Source organism: Budorcas taxicolor, chromosome 21, assembly GCF_023091745.1.
Source record: "Budorcas taxicolor isolate Tak-1 chromosome 21, Takin1.1, whole genome shotgun sequence".
Classification (NCBI taxonomy): Eukaryota; Metazoa; Chordata; class Mammalia; order Artiodactyla; family Bovidae; genus Budorcas; species Budorcas taxicolor.
The window spans coordinates 26252703-26277077 of NC_068930.1; the positions used below are offsets into that span (position 1 = coordinate 26252703).

The following is a 24375-nucleotide window of genomic DNA, read 5'->3' on the forward strand; positions in this document are numbered from 1 at the left end:
CCCCAGCATCAAGCCCTCCCCCAGCAACAAGCCCTCCCCCAGCATCAAGCCTTCCCCCAGCATCAAGCCCTCCACCAGCATAAGGCCCTCCCACAGCATCAGGCCCTCCCCCAGCATGAGGCCCTCATCCAGCATCAGACCCTCCCCCAGCATCAGGCCTTAGTCCAGCATCAGGGCCCTCCTCCAGCATCAGGCCCTACCCCAGCGTCAGGCCCTCCTTCATCATCAGGCCTTAGTCCAGCATCAGACCTTCCCCCAGCATCAGACCCTAGTCCAGCATCAGGCCCTCCCCCAGCATCAGGCGTGGCAGCCCCACTTGTCTGACGCTCCTGAGCACACTTAGGCAGCCCCAGAGCAGCAGGACAATAGCTCTTGCAGGATGTGCATCTTTAGGAATCACCTGCGGAGCAGCAGCAGCTGGGGTCTGTTTCAGGCCAAGGAGAGGCAAAGAAGAGGCACTTCTGCCGGAGGCAGCGGTGGGTGTGGGCACGTTCCCCAGCTCTGCTGCCTCCCCGAGGGGGCTTTGCTCTCCTGCTCTTCTCACATGCTCACTCCAGGGCCCCAGGGCTGTGTCCTTCCAGATTCACGGTCTCCTTGATATCTCAAGCCCAAGTCCTGAGTTGCGTCCCAGTCCGGCGTGGCAGAGGGCTGGCAACATCCAAGCTCAAGGACTGAAAGGATCCCAGGGGGACAGCCGGGCCCCAGCAGGTGGCAGAGCAGGCGATGTGGGTGGCCGCCCACAGAGAGCCCCACAGCAGCACTGGAAGGAGAGCAGGGATGCCTTAGCTCACTTGGGGACGTTGCCTGGCCTCAGCACTCAGATGTCACCCCAGCAGCTCTGGGGACACAGGAAGCCGGTGAGTGACACCACGCCACTCGGGCCGTGTGGGTGGGCACTGCTGACCATGGCCTCGGTTTTCATTCCAGTTCCGACTGTCCCTCCAAGGGCTGGCGGGCTCCTTCTCCGAATGGCACAGATATTTTCTTTGTGGGTGAACACATCCCGGCTTGTCTCTGTCGGCACTGTTGTCGCTCTTCGTGTGTTTTCCTCTTCTCATCCTGTGTTGCTGCTCTTCCAGTTTAACTTAGGAGCAGCCCCCTGATTTTCTGCATTTCCTAGTTGTCAGCGTTCCCTGGGGCTTTCCAGGTGGCGCTAGCGGTAAACATCCTGCCTGCCACTGCAAGAGATAACGAGACATGTGGGGTCGATCCCTGGGTTGAGAAGATGCCCTGGAGAAGGGCATGGCAACCCACTCCAGTATTCTTGCCTGGAGAATCCCACGGACAGAGGAGCTACTGGGCTACAGTCCCTGGGGTCACAAAGAGTCAGACACGACTGAAGCAGTTGAGCACACACTCAGCTTTTAGTTCAGTCACTCAGTTGTGTCCAACTCTTTGCCGCTCCGTGGACTGCAGCACTCCAGGCTTTGCTGTAATTCAGTCTCCTGGAGTGTGCTCAAACTCATGTCCATCGAATCAGTGATGCCATAGAACCATCTCATTCCTGCTGCATCCACCAGAGAGGTGGCTGGGGCTCGGCAAAGTGCATGGTCCCACTGCGTGGATGTGAACCTGCCCTCACCACTGCCTCACCGCGTGACCATCACTGTCTGCTCCCCTGTAAATCGGGAGGTGGCAGCACCTGCTTGGTAAGGGGCACACACAGCATCTGGTATACAATCAATGCACCATCCAGCTCAGTGTTGTATTTACTAACAAGAGGGATAGCATTGAGTAATCCGCTCCTTTTTCTCTCTTCTCCCTTCACTGTGCTCCAGACCACATCTGTTTTACTCACCCTGTAAATCCCACACCCAGCAAAAAGAAGACACTCAACAAATATCTGGCTGAAGAGGCAGGAACATACCCTGTCCTTAAGGAGATGAAGCCGAGCGAGACGGGGGCCTGATGATAACACTGTGTGATGAGGAGACCCCAGGAGGACCTGCGTGGCTGTGGGCTGGGGTGGGGGGCATGGGCAGAATCCCTCATGAGCTCCTGGGGATGGGGAAAGTGGCAGGAAGGAGGGGATGCTGTTCCTTGTGGGGTGCCCACAGATTGTACCTCACTCCTCTCTGATGAGCACTTAGGCCGTTTCCAAACACTTGTCACTGTTCTGGAGGAAACAGTCATTGCCCGGCTCCTACTCAACCCAATTCGTAGAATACGTTTCTCATCGGAGTAAGCATCTGCTTGACTCATTCCATGCTCCGTTCACCCACCCATCCAGCGAGCCATCTGTTCATCCACCCGTCCACCCATCCACTCATCAACTGATCTGATCATCTCGGACCCTAGAGAAGACAGATGCCTCCTCCGCTCCTCCCAGGAGGACACCCAGCGTGAGTGACAGGAGCCTCGTGGGGACAGTGGGGGAGACACAGAAGGGACATACACGCAGACCCTCCTCCCTCTGAACGGTGAAGCACCCACCTGGTCCTAACGCCTCCTTGCTGGTGTGTCCAGGCCGGCCCTTTTCCTTCTTGCCAAACCAACGACCGATGGAGGACTTGATGCCCTTCTTCTTTGGGGCTTTCTGCAGCGAGTCCTGGCTGCTGTTGCTGTTGCTGGGGTTGCTCCCGAGACCGTCCTGAGAGCCTGTCGCGCTTCGGGGAGAGAAAATGACCTTTAACTGGCACCCTTGTGCAAACACACACCCCTCCATAAGACCTACGGATAGAACCGGACACCTAGCAACACCCACGCCTCAACCTCGCAGCAGATAGTGGAGTCTCCTTCACCAACCACACTCCACACGAGCGATGCAGGCTTCCAGCCACAACCAATGGCCCCAGGAAGCTGAGATTCTCTGACTGGAGCCCTCCCCCAAGGAGGGAGGTCTTCACTCCAGACGAGCTGGTGCAGAGGGCGCCCCGACCCTCCCTCAGGGTCTCTGCTCGGCAGGTGACGACGCTCCCAGAGAAGGCGAGCTCCCCAGTTCTGGGCAGTTCGCCCCGCCTCCTGCAGGGTGACCATCCTCGGCCGTGGCAGGAGAGCGACGGTCACTGTGCAGGGCTGCTGGGCAGGTGACCGCATGTGCCCTCCATCGAGTGCTGCCTGGCTCACGACGGGAGCTCAGCAGGTGGGGGTCTGAATGAGGACAGTGTCAGTCACAGGAGGGGACAGACAGTCTCCTGAGAGGAGACCCCTGAGGAAAAGGGAGGGACCCTCAAGAGCAAAGCCGAGAGGCTCAGAGCCGTAACCATCAGGAACGCGCCCCTGCCTGGCAGACCTCTAGCTAGAGCAGGAAGAGACCTCCCACAGGTGTCAACACGCAGAGACAGATGTTCTCTAAAATCACTGAGGTCACTGAGCTCTTCTACCCCAGCACCTGAAGTTCACCACTAAACACAGGCACCGAATCCAGTGGGATTCCTTTACAACCATCCTTGCAACTCTTTCAAGACAAGAGCCACAGGGCTCCTGAAACTGACGACGAGGCGAGCAGGCCCCTTACTTGCGGGCGTCCCTGATATCCTCATCGCTGGCTGTGTGCAGTGAGCCCGTGAGCCGGTCCAGCCGAAAGGACCGCCTCGAGGCGGAGGTCGAGGTTTCACATTTGATGGTGTCATCTTCTACCTCTTCCTGTATGGCTGGCAGCTGAGGGAGTGAGGTAAGTGTAAAATTGGCTAACAATAGACTGTGTCGAAAAAGGCAATCACACAGGCTTTACATTATAACCAGAAACTTACTTGAAAATATATTAGCTATGCTATCCGCCAAGTACAAAAAATGCCTTGTTCTAGCTTAATGCCATCTTAAAGGACTGTTTGTTCAAGAGAAGCAGGGCCGTGGAGCAGCGAGAGCACCCCACTGACTGCCGAGACCCCGGACGGGAGCCTCCCTGCAGCCGGGCTCTGCACTCCCTGAAATCCAGTGAACAGATGGCCCTGCCAGGCAGGACAGCAGAGCCACGCCAGCACCGAGAACCCTGCATGGCATGAACTGCCCTGATGAAAGGACTGTGCTCATCGCCAGATGCTGCTCAGAAGCACCACTAGCAAGAGTAAGAAACCTCTCAGCAAAGCCGTCCAGACCTTTCGATTTGAAGGAGGAAAGGAAACAGCTTGTACCACCACCCAAGATCATCTGTAGTGATGATGCAGGTTACTGAGCCCAGGACAACAAGTGAAACACAGAAAAGGTACCTAAGCCCTCCATGCGAACACCATGTGTCTGGCTTGTATTTCTCAGTAACATACAGACCGGGGGCTACACACTGAAGTGCTTACGCCCAGTTTGAGTGTCATTTGCTCCCTGGGGTTTACATGAAGCTCTCCTAGGTCTTCACTAAGAAATAATCTTGTATCAACCTAGAGGGGTGGGATGGGGAGGGAGATGGGAGGGAGGTTCGAAAGGGAAGGGATGTATGTGTACCTATGGATGGTTCATGTTGAGGTTTGATAGAAAAGAACAAAATTCTGTAAAGCAATTATCCTTCCATTAAAAAATAAACTAATTAAAAAAAGGAAAAAGATGATCTCGCCTGGACTCCCAGCTCTTCCGCTAGTCCTGGGTCTGAAGATAGGAAAGACACTGGTGGCAACAGTGTGGGGAACAGATGAACCCCTCGGGGTCCAGACAGGTCTCACTTATACATTTGGGTGTGTGGTTAAGCAGGGGAGGTTTGAGGAAACATGCATGGCAAGTATTTTTATAAACAATGAGTGTGTTGTTTTAACCAACTAACCAGTCCTTTTTTAATGGGATTCTGTAAAGAATACTGGTCCCGTGCAGCCCCACAGGAGCTTGGTGACAACAAAGTGACTTAGTGCAAAATACAGCTGAACTCATTTAACAGCAGCTGGATAAACTGGGCACCCTCCCCTGACCTCTACCAAGAAACCTCAGGCAACAGAAGGCTACAAAGGCTAGAAATTATCCACATGGAACTGAACAGGGATCAATCTCAAATTCAAGTTAAAATAAGCACTTATAAAAATCAGAAAACAACAAAGAACAGAGCAGGGAAGTGACACACCTGGGTTGACTATGGACTCAGTGGAGACAAACACCTGCCTTAGAGTCAGGGACCACGGCCAGCCCCTTCCCCCGGGCCTCCTCCTAAGGAAGGCTCTGGGTCCGCAGCCTGGCCGCCCTCCCCCAGGATGGGAGCCGCCCCACTGGTGCCCACGTGACTAGGATGGGCAGTGCCGTGTCCTCACTTACCAGGAGGGCAAAGCAGGCCACAGAGCGGGCGAGCAGCACACCCAGGGCACCAACCCCATGGTGATGGCGCTGCTCTGCTGTGCCCAGCAGAAGGGCTCCCGGGCACTGAGCTGCCTGAACTGGAGCACGGCTGCCCGAGTCCTGCAGGAAGGCCCCAGGAGTGCTCCATCGGCGGGCTGGGAGTGGGAGAGGGACAAGGAAGGCCAGCCCTCGGGGCACTGGACTCCAACAACAGGGGCTCAACCAAGTGACCAAACGGGAGAGGCAGCGAGCTCCCTCCTGATGCTCCCTCCATCAGGGATGCCGTGATGGACACGAGAGCCTCTGGAGCAAAGCGGGCTGGACGGCACCACAGGAAGTGTCCAGGCTCTGATCAGACCAGTCCGAACCACACTGCTGGGTGTGGGGGCCTGGGCACGGTGCTTGGCCTCTCTAAGCCTCAGTGTCCCTGTCTGCTGAATGGGGATAACAGCAGCCTGGACCTCACCTGACGTCTGCGGGATTAGATGACAGACTCGGAAAGCACTCGACACGGTGCCTGGCGCACAGAGTCTCCTGCACACTGCTACCCACCGTCATTAAATTGGCTTCCCCCAAATCTAACTTCTATGGCTCTGATTCAGTCATTTGTTTAAAAAAAAACTCTAAGCGGAAATTCCACGGTGGTCCAGACGTTAGGACTTGCCACTTTCACTGCCCGGACACTGGTCTGATCCCTGGTTGGGGAATTAAGATCCCATAAGCTGTGCAGCATGGCCAAAAAATAAGTAAAGAAAAATTTTAAAATAATAAATAATACTATCTCTATTATAAATAAGCATGAGATGATTAGAAGGCAAACAAGTGGGAGATAGGCAAACTGTTACAATTGTCCCAACAAATGACCTATTTCGAACAGAACCATCAGCACCCAGTGGTGGGTGAGTTTCATACTTCCATGAAAATGTCAGTTATTCACCAGTACATAACCACACAGTGTTCATTCATGTAAAATGATAAGGACTCTCTACTACTTCACAGAGAAACAGAGGCATGCTAAATTACTAAATAGTTTACCTTTCGACAATGCTTCCTTAAATCACTAGGCTGATAGATGATGCAAAGAAATGAAGAGAAACCAGATATCTTGCGACTTTGAAGCTAAAAATTCAAGAATCAGTACAGACAAACACAGTATAGCAAAAATGATGGCAAACATATAAGTGAGATGAACATTTAGAGAACATGTAACTGGAAACAGAACATTTCTTTTGACCACAGAAATTAAATAAGCTATTCAAGATTTACTAGAGAAACACTATAAATTATTACTCAGGAAGATACAGTTCTATTACAACATCATGATCTATTAAAGCACAGCATTCTGTACAATAAAGGCCCTTAACAGTTGTCTATTCTCAGCCAAACTTCTCTATAAGTTAGTTTCTCTTCATAAAAAACATGTTATACTTTGAAATAGTAATTTAACTGATGAGGAAGTTACCATAATACCTATTTGAACACTGAACAAATCGAACCATCTATTGGACATGAACATAAAATGCTTACCTAGAATTTGATTTAAAAGTTCTCAAAATAAATGTATTAAAGCAGGTTCCCTGTGAAAATATGTAAGAAAGAAAGCTAGCATAATAGCAGGTGCAGTCTTTATATTTTATTAACCATACAAGATGCTTTTTTAAAGAGTCTAATAGAGACATTCACTGTGCAAAAGCTGATGAGATTTATAGTCTTAAAAACAAGCACCAACACAGAAAGGATATTGTGTCAAAAGTCCATTAATTCTACACTTAAGAAGATCATTTCTTTAGGTAAGGATAATCTCAATTATGAATGACACATCATATGCGATTTAGGATCCATCTACATTATGCTTGTAACTGCATAGTGATACGCTAATTCAAACTTACTGCTATGGGGAAAAACACCATTTGATGAGACATGAAGACAAAGCACAAACTCGACTAAGGGGACGCCTGCTGTGGACCACAGCACTGCTATGACCAGAGTAGGTGGGAGGGCGGGGAAGGGGAGATGGATGGGTCAACTGCAGCCTCCGGGGCGAGGCGGGGCAGTGGTGGGAAGCTGGGGTCTGGATTGACAACCACTGAGCAGGCAACAGGATGAGCCAGGAAATCAAAACCAATGATGAAAGCAGACACACCGTCAGAGAACTCCAACAGCAGGACAAAATATACAGAACTGTTGTTCTTTTACAAACACTCGGAAAGAAATCAATCGTGAAACTACAGAGAAATCGTCAAAGAATTTTAAATATCAACTAATTACCCAACGATGCAAATTATAAAAACAGTGTCTCCAAAGACCACAAAATGGACTAGTTACCACTTCACATGCCGCTAAATGATTCACAGTTAATTTAATTATATGCCGACTAACAATGCAGCTAACATGAAACGGGTGGTAACCAAAAAAAAGTGAAAATACAAGTGCAGTTACAAAGCAGAGTGTTGTAAACGTGAGTTCACGGGGTAAACAGCAATGCACTCGCAAAACCTAAGCTAAACATGGAAGAAAGCTGGAACATGTGCTTTAGAGCTGCACACTCTGTCACCGAAAGCCCTAGGTCGTCATCCCGTTTTCAGACTCGGAAGAGTGAGGAAGCCAGACTTCTTCAACTAGAGCCCTGGGGCACCGGGCTTTGAACCTGGTTTCACACGCAGAGCTGGCCTGAGCGTGCGGCCAGGCGCATCAGCCAGCAGACCAGTTGAGATTCCTAAGCCAGGGGTCCAAATATCAAGACTCATTTGTCGCTGTGTGATTATGGAATGATTTCGCTCAGTCGCGTCCGACTCTTTGTGGCCCCATGGACCGTGGCCTACCAGGCTTCGCGGTCCATGGGATTTTCCAGGCAAGAATACTGGAGTGGGCTGCCATTTCCTTCTCCAGAGGATCTTCCCAACCCAGGGATCGAACCCGGCTCTCCTGCATTGCACACAGACGCTTTACCGTCTGAGGCACTAGGGAAGCCCGATTCAAGACTAGGCCGTTTTAAAAATCTTAGACCTCTGAGCGTAGCAAACGTACCTGATTTTCTTCTGGGTAAAAAGAGAAAAAACAAACAAACAAAAGAAAACCAGTGTGCTCGGGGAGGGACGCGGCAGGGAGGAGGCAGACACATACCAGAGTCATGAAGCCCAGCTTGTCTTCTTCTCGCTCAGGGCTGGGCTGCCTCCTTTCGGGCATGGAGCGCCCTCTGCTGGGCGGGAAGGAGCCGGCATGCGAGGAGGCGAAATCCAGGTTGAGGGAGTCGGAGGATTTAAAGCGCCGAAGGTTGCTGAAGCTCCCACTGCCCACCCCGCTCTCAATCCCCTCCGCCCGCTGATCCGTGTTCTCCTTGTCTTTTTGGATCAACCTAAAACGGAATAAAATCATCACCTGCCTTTGTCAGCAGAGGAACATGTCTGGACAGCAAATGTGGGCTTGCATTCTGTGTCAGGATTAGCAAATTCCAGGAAGAGTTGCTCAATTAACATCTCAGCAAAAAGGTTCAGCTTTCCCTCTTTGGAATAGTCTCAAACTTACAATAACTTATCATTGAGTCTTACAAAGTGGCCCCTCATCATTCACGTTTGATTTGACTTATTTACTCTAACATTCTGATGGGGCCTGGGAGGTTACTCCCTGTGAGGAGATACCTGAAGCTGACCACCTTTTCCTTCCCTGCTCTCAGGGCAGAGATGCACGTCAGTGCCTCAGATCTTTTCCACTGGGAATCCGGAACTCCGTATAACCAAAACAGCGATTCACGAGCATGCTGGAGTTTCTAAACACAAGTCTCCAGACCAGATGAAGTGCTGAGTTGAACTTTTCATTTTGTTTTAAGCTTGTGTATGTACAAACGCATCACTTGATGAATTTCTCCACCAGCTTTGTGTGAGTTTCTGGATTCAGGTCAATGTGCTGCCTTAACCTAGAATTCACAGTTACTGCTCTTCTCCCCTTATGTGTCATGGATGATTTTATATACAGATTACATGCATGATTATGCAAATAAAATGATTTTCAAATTAAAATACAAGATCCTTACACGTAGTAAACTCTCCAGTTTCACTTCTACTTATACATCTTGAAAGTTTTTCACTGTTGACAAGTTGACGGACAGAATTTACCATTTACATCAAGTCCACTTGTTGCATAAGGAAAAATCATTTTTACCTGACAACTTGCTCTAAAAATAAAAATATTAACACATACTGTTCCCAATTTCCTACGGGGATGAGGAAAGACAATCTTTCTGAGCTTGTCTGTGCTCAAACACGGCCCACAAAGCAGTCTGTCTCAGCATCGAAAGTACAGGCGGCACCATCTGCGTTTGCTGGTTGTGCCATTCACCCCTGCCTTTTCCCCGAGCCCCCCGCACTCGACCGGCAGGAACGGGCACCTCGGGCAGGGGTGACGGGATGAGAACAATCTGAGCAGCAGCTCTGCCCCGTCCTGTGCAGGGTCACCGGCCTGCGGCCACTCTGAACGTGGACTCGGGACAGGAGGCACAGCTGTGCGGGTGTGGCACCAGGCAGGCCTCGGGGCCCCAGCCACCCGGCTGCACCCAGACTCAGGGCCCCCTGCTCACCACGAGGTGGGCCTTTGGGTTCTATCCTGTTTTGTAAACTGTTCTAACTGCCAAGACTGGGTCTAAAGAAAACATTTTAAATATACTGATGAGATGAGAAAAACTCAAACACATGTCCTTGGATCACTGTCTTACACCAAGCCAATCTTCACAATGTATTAAGTTACAAAGGGAAATGCAGATCTGAGTGGGAATTTGCCAAGCCCAGAACCCCAGCTTTTCTGTTCCAGGTGGCTTTTCACCAGAACGTAGAAGGCTCCGAGGGACACACGAGGATGAACCCTCAGTGCTGGAGGGTGCACGGGCCACAGGGGACACCGCCTCGGCACCTCACCCACCTTGGGGCCCAGAGCTGAGGGGGGGACACCCCACAACGCCCCCCCACAGAGTGCTGACACCACACTGTGGACAGAATGCCCTGGCTGACTGAGCTCTATAATCAAGGGCAATCTCAGAACTGAAAATTCCTGAAGCAGACCTGAAGTCAGTTTTCTCACTATGGAACACTCAGACTTCTCTAAGCAGGAGACAGCTCCTCAGAGAAGCCGAGTCTCCGGGGAGCTGGGCTCAGGCGCACCCACCAGCTTTCTTCGTTGATCCTGTCCAGCTGCTTCTGAATCCTCCCGGCTGGAGTCTTGGCATCGGCCTGGCCGCTGGGCGACAGCAGAGCGGGCGTGCTGAAGAGGGTGACCTGGTCGCCCATGCCGTCTGACACGCCCTTGTCACTCTTGAACACCTGGCCCACGTTGGCCAGCACGCTGGCTTGCTGCCCGCGCTCCCGGTCCTGATCTTTCAGGGGCTGCACCTGGGCACGAGAGGACCATTTCTCGTCAGCAACATTCTTGGCACCTCAAGTCTATCAGGAACTGAACACAATTTTACATGGAAGCCCTGACTTTGGACAAATGGGCCCTGCTTATGAGACACTGCCATCTCTTAAGCGAGCAGTACTGAAGAAACGGCAGGAGGAGAATCCAGTTCCTAGATGGCCTGGTGACATTCAGGTCTCAGCGTGGACGGAAGGCAATCCTATGAGGTTATTCACAAGGGTGGGCTGATGGAGTCAGAGACAAAAACCGAAAATTACAAAAATATATCCTTGCTTCCATCAGCCAGGCTGAAGGAAAATTAGAAAAAAAAAAAACCCTTCAGCTCCGCAGCCACTGGGTCCACCCCATCGCTCATCACTGGTACTAGTTCGCCGAGGAGTGCCGTCCTCGTGGGTTCCCAGCCCTCCGTTTTCCAGGCTGGTCTGAACACGCACAGACAGGAGTGAGCAGGGGCAGCCAGGGGACGGGAGGGCCAGCCTCCCGTGGCTCTCCTCTCAGGGCACAGGCCCTCGGGCTGTTCTGGGGATGGCCCCGCACACCGCAAGGGCGCCTCTGTCATCTGAGACGCATGCAAGAGTGCCTGCTGGGCCCCGTGCCACCCTCCCGCTCTCACACCTCACACCCTTCTCTCCGCAAATCTCCCCCCTGCCCCACTCTCACCCAGGTCCTGCCTTGTTTTCCCAGACATGACCTCAAAGCAACAGAGGGGCAGCCTCGAGCTGCTGGCTTGCCTGCTCCCTGTCCCCCATGGCCAGTACCTTCGCTTTCTGTCTTTGTCACGACCCCTCCCCAGGGCTGGGCCACCCCTTTTCCTGGCTCCAGGACCACCTGCCATCATTCCTGCTCCACTCTGGCGAACTAGATGCCTATGGGTTCACCCCCATCAGCCCGATCAGCACATCCTCTCCATTCTCTCGCCTTAAAATCGCACATTTTTGAACATTTTCATTCTGAGAAACTGTACTCTAAGTGTTCCACAGCAAATAGAAACACTCAGAACAATACTAACCCTTATAAACCATAATGAATAAGAAGTCACATCTCAGGCGTAGAAAAGCTTCTGGAGGAAACATGGCCAGCCATTGACGACAACGAAGTCTATAGAGAGAAGCTGGACTTGGGGTCGGGGTTCGGGTGGTGGGGGACAGGACTCACTCTATTGCCCTCGCTCCTCTCATTGCTTTAGACTGTCTCCATGGACCTCACATTCATTCCTGGGCATTGCTCACATTCATTCCTCTACACCCCACTTCACTTCCTCACGGGGTAAAACAAGTCAAACGGGCCAAGTTTCCGAGTCACTCGACTCAACCTGGCAGCTCTGTGCTGTCGGCCACGGCAGTCACTCGCCTTGTGCAGCACACTGAGGATGTGACGCAGGCCGGTGCAAAGCTCGATGTGGAAATCACACAGATTTCAAGACTCGCAGTGAAAAAAGCACGAGAAGCAGCCCGCTCATTTTTAGGGAATTTTAGACTGTGTATGTGGCTCGTATTGTCTTTCTGACGGACAGCACTGTCCACGTGACAGGCTCATGCTTTGTCTCAGCTTTCGGGTGAACCCAGAAAGGACTACTTAGAATTCGGAACCACACACAACGGCCACACGCTCTAAATCCGCCTATAATGCAAATCACATTCAATGTTCAAAACCAGAAATGCTATACACGTTACAGCAGTGGACTAGCCATAAGGAAAATGTAACTCCACTTCCGCGAAGCATCTGCAGTAACTGTAACAGTGAACCCGGCTCAGTTCAGCTCTTAACACATTTCTAAAGGATTTAGAGATTTAAGGACCTTGTCGTTTTGCATTTCTTCTCAACGCTTTTTTGCATTTTCAACTTCCCATAGGAGAGAATTCTGAAAAAGATACATACAGTGCTTTAGAGTCAATTCTTAACAGACGTTGCGTGGACTGCGGAATGGCTACTCTCCTGTCTGAAAGCATAAAGCACCTCGGGATGAGGGGCGGACCTCGCGCCCAGAGCGAAGTGTCGGCACGAAGCCGGATGACAACTGTTAACACTAACTTGTACACAGAAAAACTCCTCCTTCCCCGACTGATCTAGATCCAAGGAGGCCAGGTCCCTGGGGTAAGTGAAACTGCTTTATACTTGCTTTCAGCTTTTGCAGTTCAGTGGTCACTCAGGAAACTGGAGCAGGTTTCACATGTAAAATTCAAACCTGAGACAAAACTATCCCCACCTCAGGGCCAGCCCACAGGTCAGGGTGAAGAGAGCTCTCTAGTGAGGTGTGGGTATCATCTTGGGTTTTGTGGGGGAAAAAATGTGCCGCAGAACTTGTAGTGACCATGGGTCTCTCTCAGACAAGCGTCGCCCAAGCGCCCACCTCGGCGAAGGTTCTTGTCCTCCTCTTTAGGGCACTGGTGCAGCTGGGACAGGTTTCACCGAACCTCCACCAGACTGTTGCCCACTGAGCTGCTCTGATAGAGGTTCTCAGACATTTTCCAAAGCAAATAAAAAGAGAGATGGCTGGAGTTGGAATATGAGAATGCTTGCTTTTACTTACTTCAATCTTTTCTATCACATTATATAAAAGATCCTGAACTAAACTTACTGATTTGGCTGCATCGGGCCTTAGCTGCATCACGTGCGATTCCTTTGATGTGATTGCCACGTGGCACGTGGAATCTTAGCTCACCAACCAGGGATCGGACCTGCGTCCCTGACCTTGCAAGGCAGGCTCCCAGCCACTGGACTGCCAGCAAAGCCCCAGAAATAAACTGCTAAGAAAGAAATGAAGGGGTGAGCGTGGACCTAGAAGAATGTTCTAGCACAGCGGCTGGTAACATCGGGGCCACTGGTGATTCCGCCTCACTGATGCTTTCTGGAAGGGTTGCGGGCACACATCTATGTCTGTTCCTTTACACACTGCCTGTGGATGCTGTCACGCTTATTGACTAGCATGAAGGCATAAGGCATCAGCATTCAAATATTTTTAAAGCAAAACAAAAGTTTACTTTGAATTGGCTTAGTCATAAACAGCATCCCAATCTCAACAGCCTCTGAGCAGCAGTTCTGAAAGTAAGGAAGTGCACCCCTGATCGGGAGACATTGAGCCCTCTGCTTAAGCAGAGAGGGAGCCTCACCGAGGTCTCATGATGGGAGTCAGAACCACAGCCCCCTGGGAGCCCACATGTGAGGCTCTGCACTCCAGGCCCAAGAACACAGCTATGGTGGGGACAGTACTGACCCCTGAGGCTGGACCTGGGATCCCCACTCCATTTCCTGGATGGTCGGTACCGCTGTGTGGCCAACCCTTCCGGGAAACCTCTCTCAGGGCTCTCTGATGCGAGCCTCCACCATCGCCCTTTCCTGGTGCGCCTTCTGTCGCAGCGCAACTTCGGTTCTCCTCCTGCCTAGGAGCAGCCATCCTACACACACACCCCACGTCTGGACCAGCAGTTTGGCATGTGGGACTCCAGCGCCACGTCCGAGGCAAGCACCTCCACACCTGGGCACCATGCCTTCCGTTTCACGGGCCTCGGGCTGGCTCCCTCAGGTTTGAGGGCCACTCGTAAGGTCCAACTGTATGCTGAGCAGCTCCCCGGCCTGGATGGTCAGAGCAACAAGCGTCCTCCTTGAGCGTGGGGATCCCCTGGCCCCTGCCCACCACCTAGGGGCGACCACATCTGGCCCTGCTCCCGAGGTTGGGTGCCTGGATCAGCAGACAGGGCCACACACGCACACTGGACAGCAGAGACAGGAGCGGCGGAGAAAGGCAGCGCCGGCCCGCCCAGCCGCGTCTCCGGCCCACACGCCCCTCTCCTCCATGCTGCTGTGTCTCTCTCCCGCCTGTCGGCCGAGAACAGCGTCAGCTCCGCTCGCAACGACCCTGTCCTGACGGCACGCGGGCTGTGACCGCAGGGACGGCAAGCGGGCCATGCTCTGTGCGGACCACTGGCCCCGGGTTCGCGGGGGGCACACCCGCACGCCTGCTCACGCAGCCAGCGCGGCTTCGTGTGTGACATGTGGGTGACGGAGGGTGCTGGTGACCGGCTCGTGAGAGGAGAGGTGCTCCCCCTGGCCCCAGGCCCCTTCCTCAGACTGCCTGGGGCGAGCCAGCGCGGGCAGCAGGCAGTGGCAAGCACGGGACACACGAGGGCACACGTTCTTCCTTCCTAAGCTGGGAGGTAAGTTCGAACAGTTTCGCCTCCTTAGTGGCAGAGCTTCCGGAAGACAAAAGTTCAGACTACAAGGCCGACCGGGGACAGACAGCAAAGATGCCAGGGGAGAGAAGAAACCAGCCCTTGAGGGGAAGATCACAGGCAGAAGGCCGCCCCCTGGCGGCTGTTCGTGACCCTGCTCGGGGAGGGTTTGCGAGCACAGGACACCACCCGCCTCCGGAAACCAGCCGGCCCCTCAGGCGCTCCCTGAGCTCCAGGCAATGCTCCAACAGCCAGGCCAGCACAGGCCCGGCCGGCCTCTCCATGCCCAGCCAGTGCCCACCAGCAGTGCAAGGCAACACCTTTCCCACCAGAAGGACGGGGTGGCTGGCTGGCTCTGGGCACCATATCCCCAGCAGCGCCACGGCTCCTGGACGCGGCCTCTCACCCGTGGGCTCCCGGGGACTGCAAGCTGGGAGTGGGGCCCTGGGTCTGCACCGTGCCCCGCTGTGACTTATTCAACAATGTATGAATAAAGACTTAAAACTGTGTTCATGACAGACCTATTTTGGCCATCTCTTAACGAGAATGGGATTTTTCTCGTTCTTTATCCTGCTAGGCTTTGAGTTGCTGACTGAACTCTGAGCAGCAGTGACTCGGAGCTGAAGCATCCTGCGGACACACAGAGCACAGGACAAAACTGGAGGGAAATTAACCTAGGGATGACACGGGAGCGGGGACTGTCCGACACTCAGGAAGCGCTCCCATCTCAGACGGGCAGCATGACCCCCGTGTCTGCGCTCCTTTGTGGACTGAGCAGCTCGGGGAGGGGCACGGTGGGACAACAAGGGAACAGGCCCTCCCCGTGCCCGTCCCCCCGGGGACCAAGAGCAGCACCTTGGAGAGTGCAGCTCCCCGCTGAGCCAGCTCAGCCACCACTTCTGTCAGCATCTGCTGCAGCTTCTGCTCTGCCAGCTCCAGGCACAGCTGCAGCTGTCGGTCTTTATCCTCCTTCTACAAAGGGAGAGCAGAACATCAAAATGGGCCAAGTGGTGCAGCCTCTGCCATTGTTAGTAAGCTGAGACAAAACCTAAATGCGTGTGTCTACAGGATTAGTTCTGTTTCGGAAGCCGCGTCACGGTAATTTTTCTCTCAGTGTTCCTGGGCTTGGTCTCAGTGGGCAGAACACCTCCTGCCAGAGTATTTGCTCTTCCTAAACGTCTCCAAAGAAGTCTTTAAAAAAAAAAAAGTTCTTATATATTAAAGAAGATCAGGTTTCTGTAGAAGCTTATGCATTCCTATTGACAAGTTAAGGGTCAGTACTGACCCTTCTTAAAACATCACCAGAATCATCATTTGAAGGGAACCCTACCAACCCAGACGGCCATGGGCTTGTAAGCCAAAATATGGCTTTCATCTCCTCTGAAATACAGACCTGATCAGAGTGTGCCTGGGGAAATGCCAGTCAACTAATATTTGTAAATGCATGATTATTCTTTTAACAGATCTTCTTCCTCTGAAAACTTTCAGTGTAGAACATTTAGACAGATTCTTTTTGGAAAAAGAAAAAAAATGAAATGATCTATACGCTCGGGTTCCTGAGAGGTGAGCATTTATTTCTAAGCAGCTTTCTTATTTTTTCTATGTGTGTATTACTCTATGTAGATACATAAACAATAAGATGTGCTTTAAAACCCTCAGAAAACAACAGCATATGGTACGTAGTAGTTTCTGATCTGCCTTTTACAGCCATTATTTTGTATATCAGAATGCTCTTAATTAGCATTCCACATCATACATTTCAATGGCTTTCTAGTATTTTATTTTTGTAGTGGGGCCAATGATACACTTTGCCACACACCAGACTGACTCACTTTGTTTTGGAGAAGCCAGATTTGGTTTTCCTGATTAAGTCCTGATTATGTGAGACCATACAGGAACAGGAGCAAGTAAAGCTCACCAAACCACAGGAAGTACAAACCTTAATCAGACTGGAGCTCTAACCCTGCCTTTTGTCACAGTGACCCCACTTCCCAACAGGCAGCCAGCTGCTGTGAAGTTCCCTGCTGCTCTCTGCTCTTTCAGGAAAAATGCTAACAAGCCAACAGATTCAAGTCAAGTAAAACAAGAGTCAGGAGAGGAATTCCACAAAATGGTCAACCCAAATCCCAAATAATTCAAACCTCTAAGTTGCAGTCACCCTCAATTTTTAAAAAATGTATTTCCTTTCAGTACAGCTGATTTATCATGATGTACATCCACACTTTTGAACGCAGTATTTTAGGGTCATAAGAACTTTACACTGGGACTTGATTTCCAACATGGGAGTCACATGAAAAGGTCTTTACCTTCCTTCCTCAGTATTCACTACTACAGAAGTCAGACACAGTTCAGGAAAAGCCATTACCTGTCGATGCATAGAATCCTTATTTGCGATTTCATTTTCAAGTTTATCATCGAGGTTGTGCACAGAGATGGCTTTGCGCTGTGCAGCGAGGTAGCGTTTCTCAAGTGTAGTGATTCTCTTCTCCATGTCCTCCTTTTGGGCCATAGCCTACACCAGGCATTGCAGAGGAGAAAAGGTAAGTCATTATCATAGAATACTCAGATACAATTAAGAGTAAAAAAGCTGGACTAAATCCTAAGTTTCAAATCAAACATAAAATTAGCGTCCTCAAAATTAAAGTCCTAGACATGGCAGTTTTCTGAGATGTGAGCAAAAACGCGCCTACCTCAAATGTCACATTTGCCACGATGGCACCCATCTGTCTTAATGTCTGTCTGGCCACTCGATTTACCAAGCTTCTTGTCTACATCATAAACCCAACCAGCAAACAAAAAGTACACTAAACTACTCTGTCATTGCAAGAATTCCAGGAGGGAAGGTATCTGGCATGAAATGAGGATCTCTGTCTCCACACTATACAGGCGGGCTTGACCCAGAACAGGGAGGGACTGTCAACAGATCCTACAGGGAGCTCTGAGGCTCATTTCCTCAGGTGAAAGTTGGTAAAATCTCATGCAATTTCCTCAAAATTCAATAAGAATATTAATGAGTAGAAACAGAAGTCACAGTGTTACACAACTGGGAGCAGCCTTCTCAAGCCTAGTTCTTCTCAAGCAGTTACACCACATGTAGGAAACGCTCAAACCAGGAGCAGAGCTTGCTGCCGATGCGACTCCTGTCCGCCGGCTCAAAATCCATTTCAGGTCCCTCCGTGCTCACTAAGTAACCGAGGTTGTCCTAACATTAAAAGTGCAAGGTCTTAAAAACGCTTTTTCCAGAATTCTCTGTGTATTAATCTCTGCCACCTAATCTCCTCCTGTTGCCAAAGAGTAGTGTGAACACGTTATACAAACGTGCAAATATTTCTGTTTTGAGTTCTCACACGGAATTACTCACACCGAGCTACTAAACCAGTACACCTGCTGTACCACATGTTGGAGGGGTGCACTCTGAGACGGTCTCATGGGGGAGGGGTGGGGCAGGGTGGGCACTGTCTGTTTGCACAGAGAGGAGAGGCGAGGCTCACGGGAGGAGGCCTGAGCCCCCAGCTCTCTTCTGTTTTCACAGTGACCGTTAGGGAGCTTCTCATAAATCACGACACCCGCAGACACGACCGCCAGAAACATCCTGATTCTGCATGGTTACACAGCACGGGCCTGAGGATCTGAGGGTGAGCAAACGCCACTCGACTTGTCTGACCGCTGGTTATCACTGTCACACATCCTTTCAAGGAGCGGAACCTCAGAAAACTAGAGAAGATGGCCAGGCAAGCTGCCTCAGCAGAGCCCACACAGCATGTTCCCATCTCTCCGGGAGAGCGGGCTCCACAGACGTTCAGACTCACCTGAGTGAATCAGAAGGAAATCTCAGCATCATCGGGAATATATTCAGCAGGCAGGTAGGGGGATGAACGGGGAGACTGGGGTTGACATATACACACTACTGATACTATGCATCAAGTCAGCAACGAGTGAGGACCTACTGAACAGCACAGGGCACTCTATCAGTGCTCTGTGGTGAAGTTAATGGGTAGGAAACCTAAAAACCAGGGAGATTTGTGTGTGTGTGTGTGTGTATATATACATATGATTGGTTCACATTGCTGTACAGCAGAAATTGACACAGCAGTGTAAAGCAACTATACTCCAATAAATGAATGAGTGGATGAATGAATTTTTTAAAAAGGAACACACTAGGCCCCCTAGAACTTGTGGAAATGAGGAGTCCACACCCAGGGTGCAACACAGCCATGTTGGTCCACTGCCAACGGGCCGCCTGGACCAGGCCTCTTCTAGCCCAGAGACCTCGATGCAGAGGCGGGAAGGCAGCCAGTGGCGGTCTCGCCAGTGCTCTGCTCTTGCTCACGCAGCCATGCCAAGGCTGAGATCACGGGGAGAACAAGGGACCCACATTCCGCCTCAGGACAACAGACACGTCCACTGTCACTCACTTCACGGACGTCCTGCTGTAATTTCACGTGTACTTCCTTAGACTTGAGGAGGTCCTTCCTGGCCGTGTCCAGGTCCTTCTCCAGCTCTGTTACGTGGGCAGAGAGGGCTGCCAGGCGGTCCTTCATCTCTCTCTGCTCCCGTGACTTCTTCTCGATGATTTCCTGGAGCTCGATCACCTGAGCCAGGTCTTCGTCGCGGGTTCTCTAAGGGGGAAAGGAAACCTTAGACAGCCTGGTTTTGGGAGGGAGGGAACACAGCACTTCCGGGAAATCGGTGAAGTCAAAACTGCCTTCTGCGCTCTGGAGCTCACATGTCCCTTACGGCCACTCAGACCTACATGATGCATTGGTGAAAGGTCTCAACAGCCCCGCACAGACTGGATAGTAAGACGAGAACCAGACAGAGAGTGAGACCGAGGACATGCCTTTCCATTGGCGCTTGGCATGTTTTCTTGCTTGTGATTTACATCAAGCACTCTGTCCATTAGTATCTTTTTTGGGTTATTCTTCTCTTTAAGAATCATCAGCGAAAACCAAAACATTGAATCAGAATAAAGAAATAAGTAAAGACAGCAAAACTCCATTTGGAAAAACTCAACTCAAAACTGAAAATACAGCATAAAAAGAAAATACATGGTGATGCTATCCATCTCGAATAGAACCAGGTGATTCGAGTCAGAATTTGTCTCCTCCTGGACAAAGGGGTGCTTAAGAGATCCTGCAGCTCTGAGCCACAAGTCTAGTTTACTGGTCATTAAAATAACCCAGGTGGGCTGGTCCTCAATCAGAAAGATAAAGAACATCTGATGTCCACCACTACAGCCTTCATACTTTCTTAAAATGAAAGGATACAAATGACAAACCCTTGGACTGCAAGGAGATCCAACCAGTCCATTCTGAAGGAGATGAGGCCTGGGATTTCTTTGGAAGGAATGATGCGAAAGCTGAAACTCCAGTACTCTGGCCACCTCATGCGAAGAGTTGACTCACTGGAAAAGACTGATGCTGGGAGGGATTGGGGGCAGGAGGAGAAGGGGACGACCGAGGATGAGATGGCTGGATGGCATCACCGACTCGATGGACGTGAGTTTGAGTGAACGCCGGGAGATGGTGATGCACAGGGAGGCCTGGCGTGCTGCAATTCATGGGGTCGCAAAGAGTCGGACACGACTGAGTGACTGAACTGAACTGAACTGAACTGAACTAACTGAAATTACACGATGAATGATCCAACTTACCTTGTTATGTGTGGCACCTAATTCTTCCAACAAACTACACCTTTCAAGTGCTCCTCGTGTGTTGATGTGTGTATATACGTGAGTGCACTTCTTAGTGTATGCTGCTGCTGCTGCTAAGTCGCTCCAGTCGTGTCTGACTCTGTGCGACCCCATAGATGGCAGCCCACCAGGCTTCCCTGTCCCTGGGATTCTCCAGGCAAGAACACTGGAGTGGGTTGCCATTTCCTTCTCCAGTGCATGAAAGGGAAAAGTGAAAGTGAAGTCGCTCAGCAGTGTCCGACTCTTCGCGACCCCATGGACGGAAGCCTACCAGGCTCCTCCACCCATGGGATTGTCCAGGCAGGAGTACTGGAGTGGGTTGCCATTGTATACTCACCCTAATACGCGGCTACTATAACAGAATACATTTAATGTATCTCATTGATCTTAACATCAAAAAATCTGCTTATTAACAGCTTTAAATTCTAAGTTTGAGAGGAAAAAAACTGTTTCCTAAAATAATTCTATTACTTAGTTTTTAATTGCAAATTGATATACAGAATATAATAAATCTTGAGACATTTATACCAACTAATACTTTTTAACTGGCGGCTTCCCAGGTGGACCAATGTTAAAGAATCCACCTGCCAATGCAAGAGGGCAGGTTCAATCCTTGGGTCGGGAAGATCCCCTGGAGTAGAAGATGGCCACCCACTGCAGTATTCTTGCCTGGGAAGTCCCAGGAAAAGAGAAGCATGGTGGGCTACAGTCCACAGGGTCGCAAAGACTCGGACATGACTGAGCATGTATGCAGGCAACACTTTTTAACCATATAAAACTCTGACTTCTTACAGAAGAAAAGTATTTACAAGAATTCAAGAAGCTCAAAAGTCAACTAGTTACATAAATACGTGCATCATCCACCTAACAAGGCTGCAAGTGTACAAATCCAGGATGGCCGGGTGGCTGGTACCTTCTTGTCCAGGGCCTTGTGGTGCTCAAAGAGTGACTTCAGCGCCTGGAGCACCTCCAGCTCGCTGGTCATGCCCTCTGGGGACTGCGCCTGCCACTTGCCCGCCGTCGTCTGGAGGGACGGTATATACTGGGAAACCAGGCACTCCAGGTGCTCCAGCAGCAGCTGCAGGGCAGGGCCAAAGGAGCACCGTCAACCTCATGCTTGAATTCAGGGCCGACAACCCCTCTCAGCCTCATGCTACAGCCGGAAACATGCTAAGGCAAGTCGGAATCCCGCCACTTCAGTCTAAATTTAGAGTGGACTTCCCCAGTGGCCCAGTAGTTAAGACTCCACACTTCTGCAGGGGTCATGGGTTTTAATCCCTGGTCAGGGAACTAAGACCCCACACAAACTGTAGCATGGACAAAATTGTAGGTTAAGAGAACTCCCCCCTCAAATGTACGAAAATTATAGTAGCTCTCATCATAAATTTGAAGCAAAGTATGAGAACTCCAAACTGATCCACCCTGGTCTGCTCAGTGGGAAGATGTGAAAAATGACTTGAAAACCAGACAGAGTTTAAAGACAGCAACACGGAGCCCAGCGGTGACCCCGCGGGGCAAATGTCAACATGTGAGAATTCCCCTACTGACCATGATGTTATTCCTCTCTGCTTTCAGCAGAGCTATTTCTTCTTCTCTTGCAAGAAGCTGTTCCCGGCATATATTGAGTTCTTCCGTAGATGTTGCCAACTCCTAGAAAACAGTGAAATGAGTAAGTAACTAAATGCAAACACAAATTAAAAAGAGAGCGAGACTCTGAAGACTGACCCTGTCAAGTCTCTCCAGGCTCCACACAAAGGGTCTCCCTGCCCCTCCAGAGAAGAGGGGGGCCACTGACCCCAAGACCACACAGACCACCACAACTCAGACCGGCCTTCAGCCTCCACCTCGACCTGGCAGGCATGCGGCAGGGGAGAACCCGGAATCCAAGCCTGTCTTCTCAAGACCCAGGGACGTCTGAGAAACTTCCCTAAACATAAACCTAACAACAAAGTGGATAAAGAGATTCTTAAACGACACACAGACAAGTGACCTAGAATCGCTGGGAAGAGTGAGGAAGAAAGGTAAGATCTACAAGGCCATCAGGCTTTGGAGTGTTCCTCTGGGAAAAAGGCTGATGGCACCCCAAGGCCATCTGTTAGCCTGACTCCATTGAAGTCACCCAGTCATTCAATAAACTGGAGAAAATGTTAAATTCATGTTTTATGTATTTTATCACAATTTTCACGCACGCGGTGCCGTCCACGTGGTGAACTTGCTCAAACTGAACCACACGGAGTCTTTCATTCTTCTAGTTTTCTTTACACAAATAAAAAAATCCTGGGCTACATATTCCCCTACTACATACTGAGTATTCAGCACCTAGAACACTGCCCAACACTTGTTAAGAGGCATGTAGTAGACATGTGAAGCTATGAGGGTGTATGTTATACACATAAGCAGCAGGTACCCGCCATTAAGATACTGGACACACTGTTTTGTGCTTTGTAAGATGGGAGACGTTAAGGGGCTTAGCCTTTCTGCTTCAAGGACTGACTCTATAGCTCCATCCACGTGCCCCAGTGACTCCTCCAGACAGTGTTTCCCTTCTTGTGGGGCCCCCGCCCGTCCTCCACGCAGCCCCTGCACAACCACTTACAAGGTCAACCTGCTGGGGTCGATCTTGCCCAGAAGGCCAAAACGCCCTGGCCGGCAGGGCCCACAGCCATGCTAACAAAATGAAACACAGCTCCAACGCTTCCCCGCGTGAAGGCCAATCCGACGGGCCCAGCCCCCGGCTGCTCTCACCTCAGGCCGCTCTGCTTCCAGGACTTGGGCCGAGGCCAAGTTCTTCCTTGTCTTGGCCTTTGCCTTGGGGATGCAGCACTGGAAAAGCGCCCACAGGCGGGCCCTCCTGCGACCCATCCTCGCGGATGGGGGCAGCCCCCCACTCAGGGGCAACTGCTGTTTCACGGCTAGATACCTCAGCACCCGAGCTATCACCACCGATCTCACACTACGACCACCACTATTCACACTATGACCACCGCTCTCACACACACCGCTCTCACACACCACTCTCACACACTACTCTCACACACGACACTCTCACACACCACTCTCAGACACACTGCTCTCACACTAGGACCACCGCTCTCACACTACGACCGTCAGCGCTGCTGTCTCTAGAAGAAATGGCACGAAGGCTCTGCCTCCAGCACGTCTCCCAGGAGCCTGGCACCTGGAACCCACTGGGTCATAAGGGGCTCCATGGTAACAGGGGGGCTGGGCTCAGGCCCACCATCAAGGGTGCAGAGAGGGGGGAGGGGCTGCCCAAAAGATGACAGATGAGTGTGGGGTGCAGGAGAAGGAAGGCTGTGCCCACAGCTCAGGCCCACCACCAAACATGACCCTGCAAGGATACTGGTTCACAGTCGAACCAAATAGTAGCAACTGCTTCAGAAACCACCACCACTAGGAATGAGCACGTCTTCTAAGTGGGCTTCTGCTTCCTCTAGCCCCCAAACAAGCCTCCAGGGAGGCTACTGAAAGGGCACCACTGAACTCAAGGCTGTCCCCGGAACCCACCCGGGTGACAAGGACTCACCGCACTAGCTGCCCCTCGCTCACCCTGAGCTCCGTCCTCCCTGACTGACTCCCTCACTCGAGCTCAGCAAGGGCTTGACCAACCTCGCTCCAGGCACTTAAAATGAATTCACAGTGGGTACAGGGCTTCGGTCAATCTGCTGCGAACTCGCCCTCTTCACTTTGACCCTGGGCTGCCAGACAACTCTGCCCCGTGGGGGCTGCACGGTGGAGGTTCAGGGGTGTCCCTGCCTTGAGCCGCGACAGCCAGCGCCTCCCAGACCCCGCCAGGTGCTGCCCCTCCCTCCACGCCCGAGTCTCCCACCCCCTCTCCTGGCCCCACTCCCAGCCTCGCGGCTCTCCACTCGCCAGGGCACAGGCCATACGGCTCCTGGCTCA

General features: G+C 51.4%; 1 protein-coding gene across 1 annotated transcript; it reads right to left on the reverse strand.

Moving 5' to 3' along the window:
• Nucleotides 1-1589: 1589 nt before the first annotated feature.
• On the reverse strand, nt 1590-23316 carry LOC128067001 (liprin-alpha-1-like). The gene is made up of 17 exons (XM_052660129.1): nt 23200-23316; nt 22949-23059; nt 22003-22104; nt 21362-21532; nt 20788-20803; nt 20417-20465; nt 19603-19705; nt 19178-19381; nt 17128-17274; nt 15618-15734; nt 14305-14409; nt 10345-10568; nt 8314-8545; nt 6226-6255; nt 3458-3600; nt 2434-2606; nt 1590-1618 (listed from the first exon to the last, which is right to left on the reverse strand). Exons 1-17 carry the CDS (start codon nt 23314-23316, stop codon nt 1590-1592), a joined length of 2073 nt encoding a protein of 690 aa, XP_052516089.1.
• Nucleotides 23317-24375: the final 1059 nt, after the last annotated feature.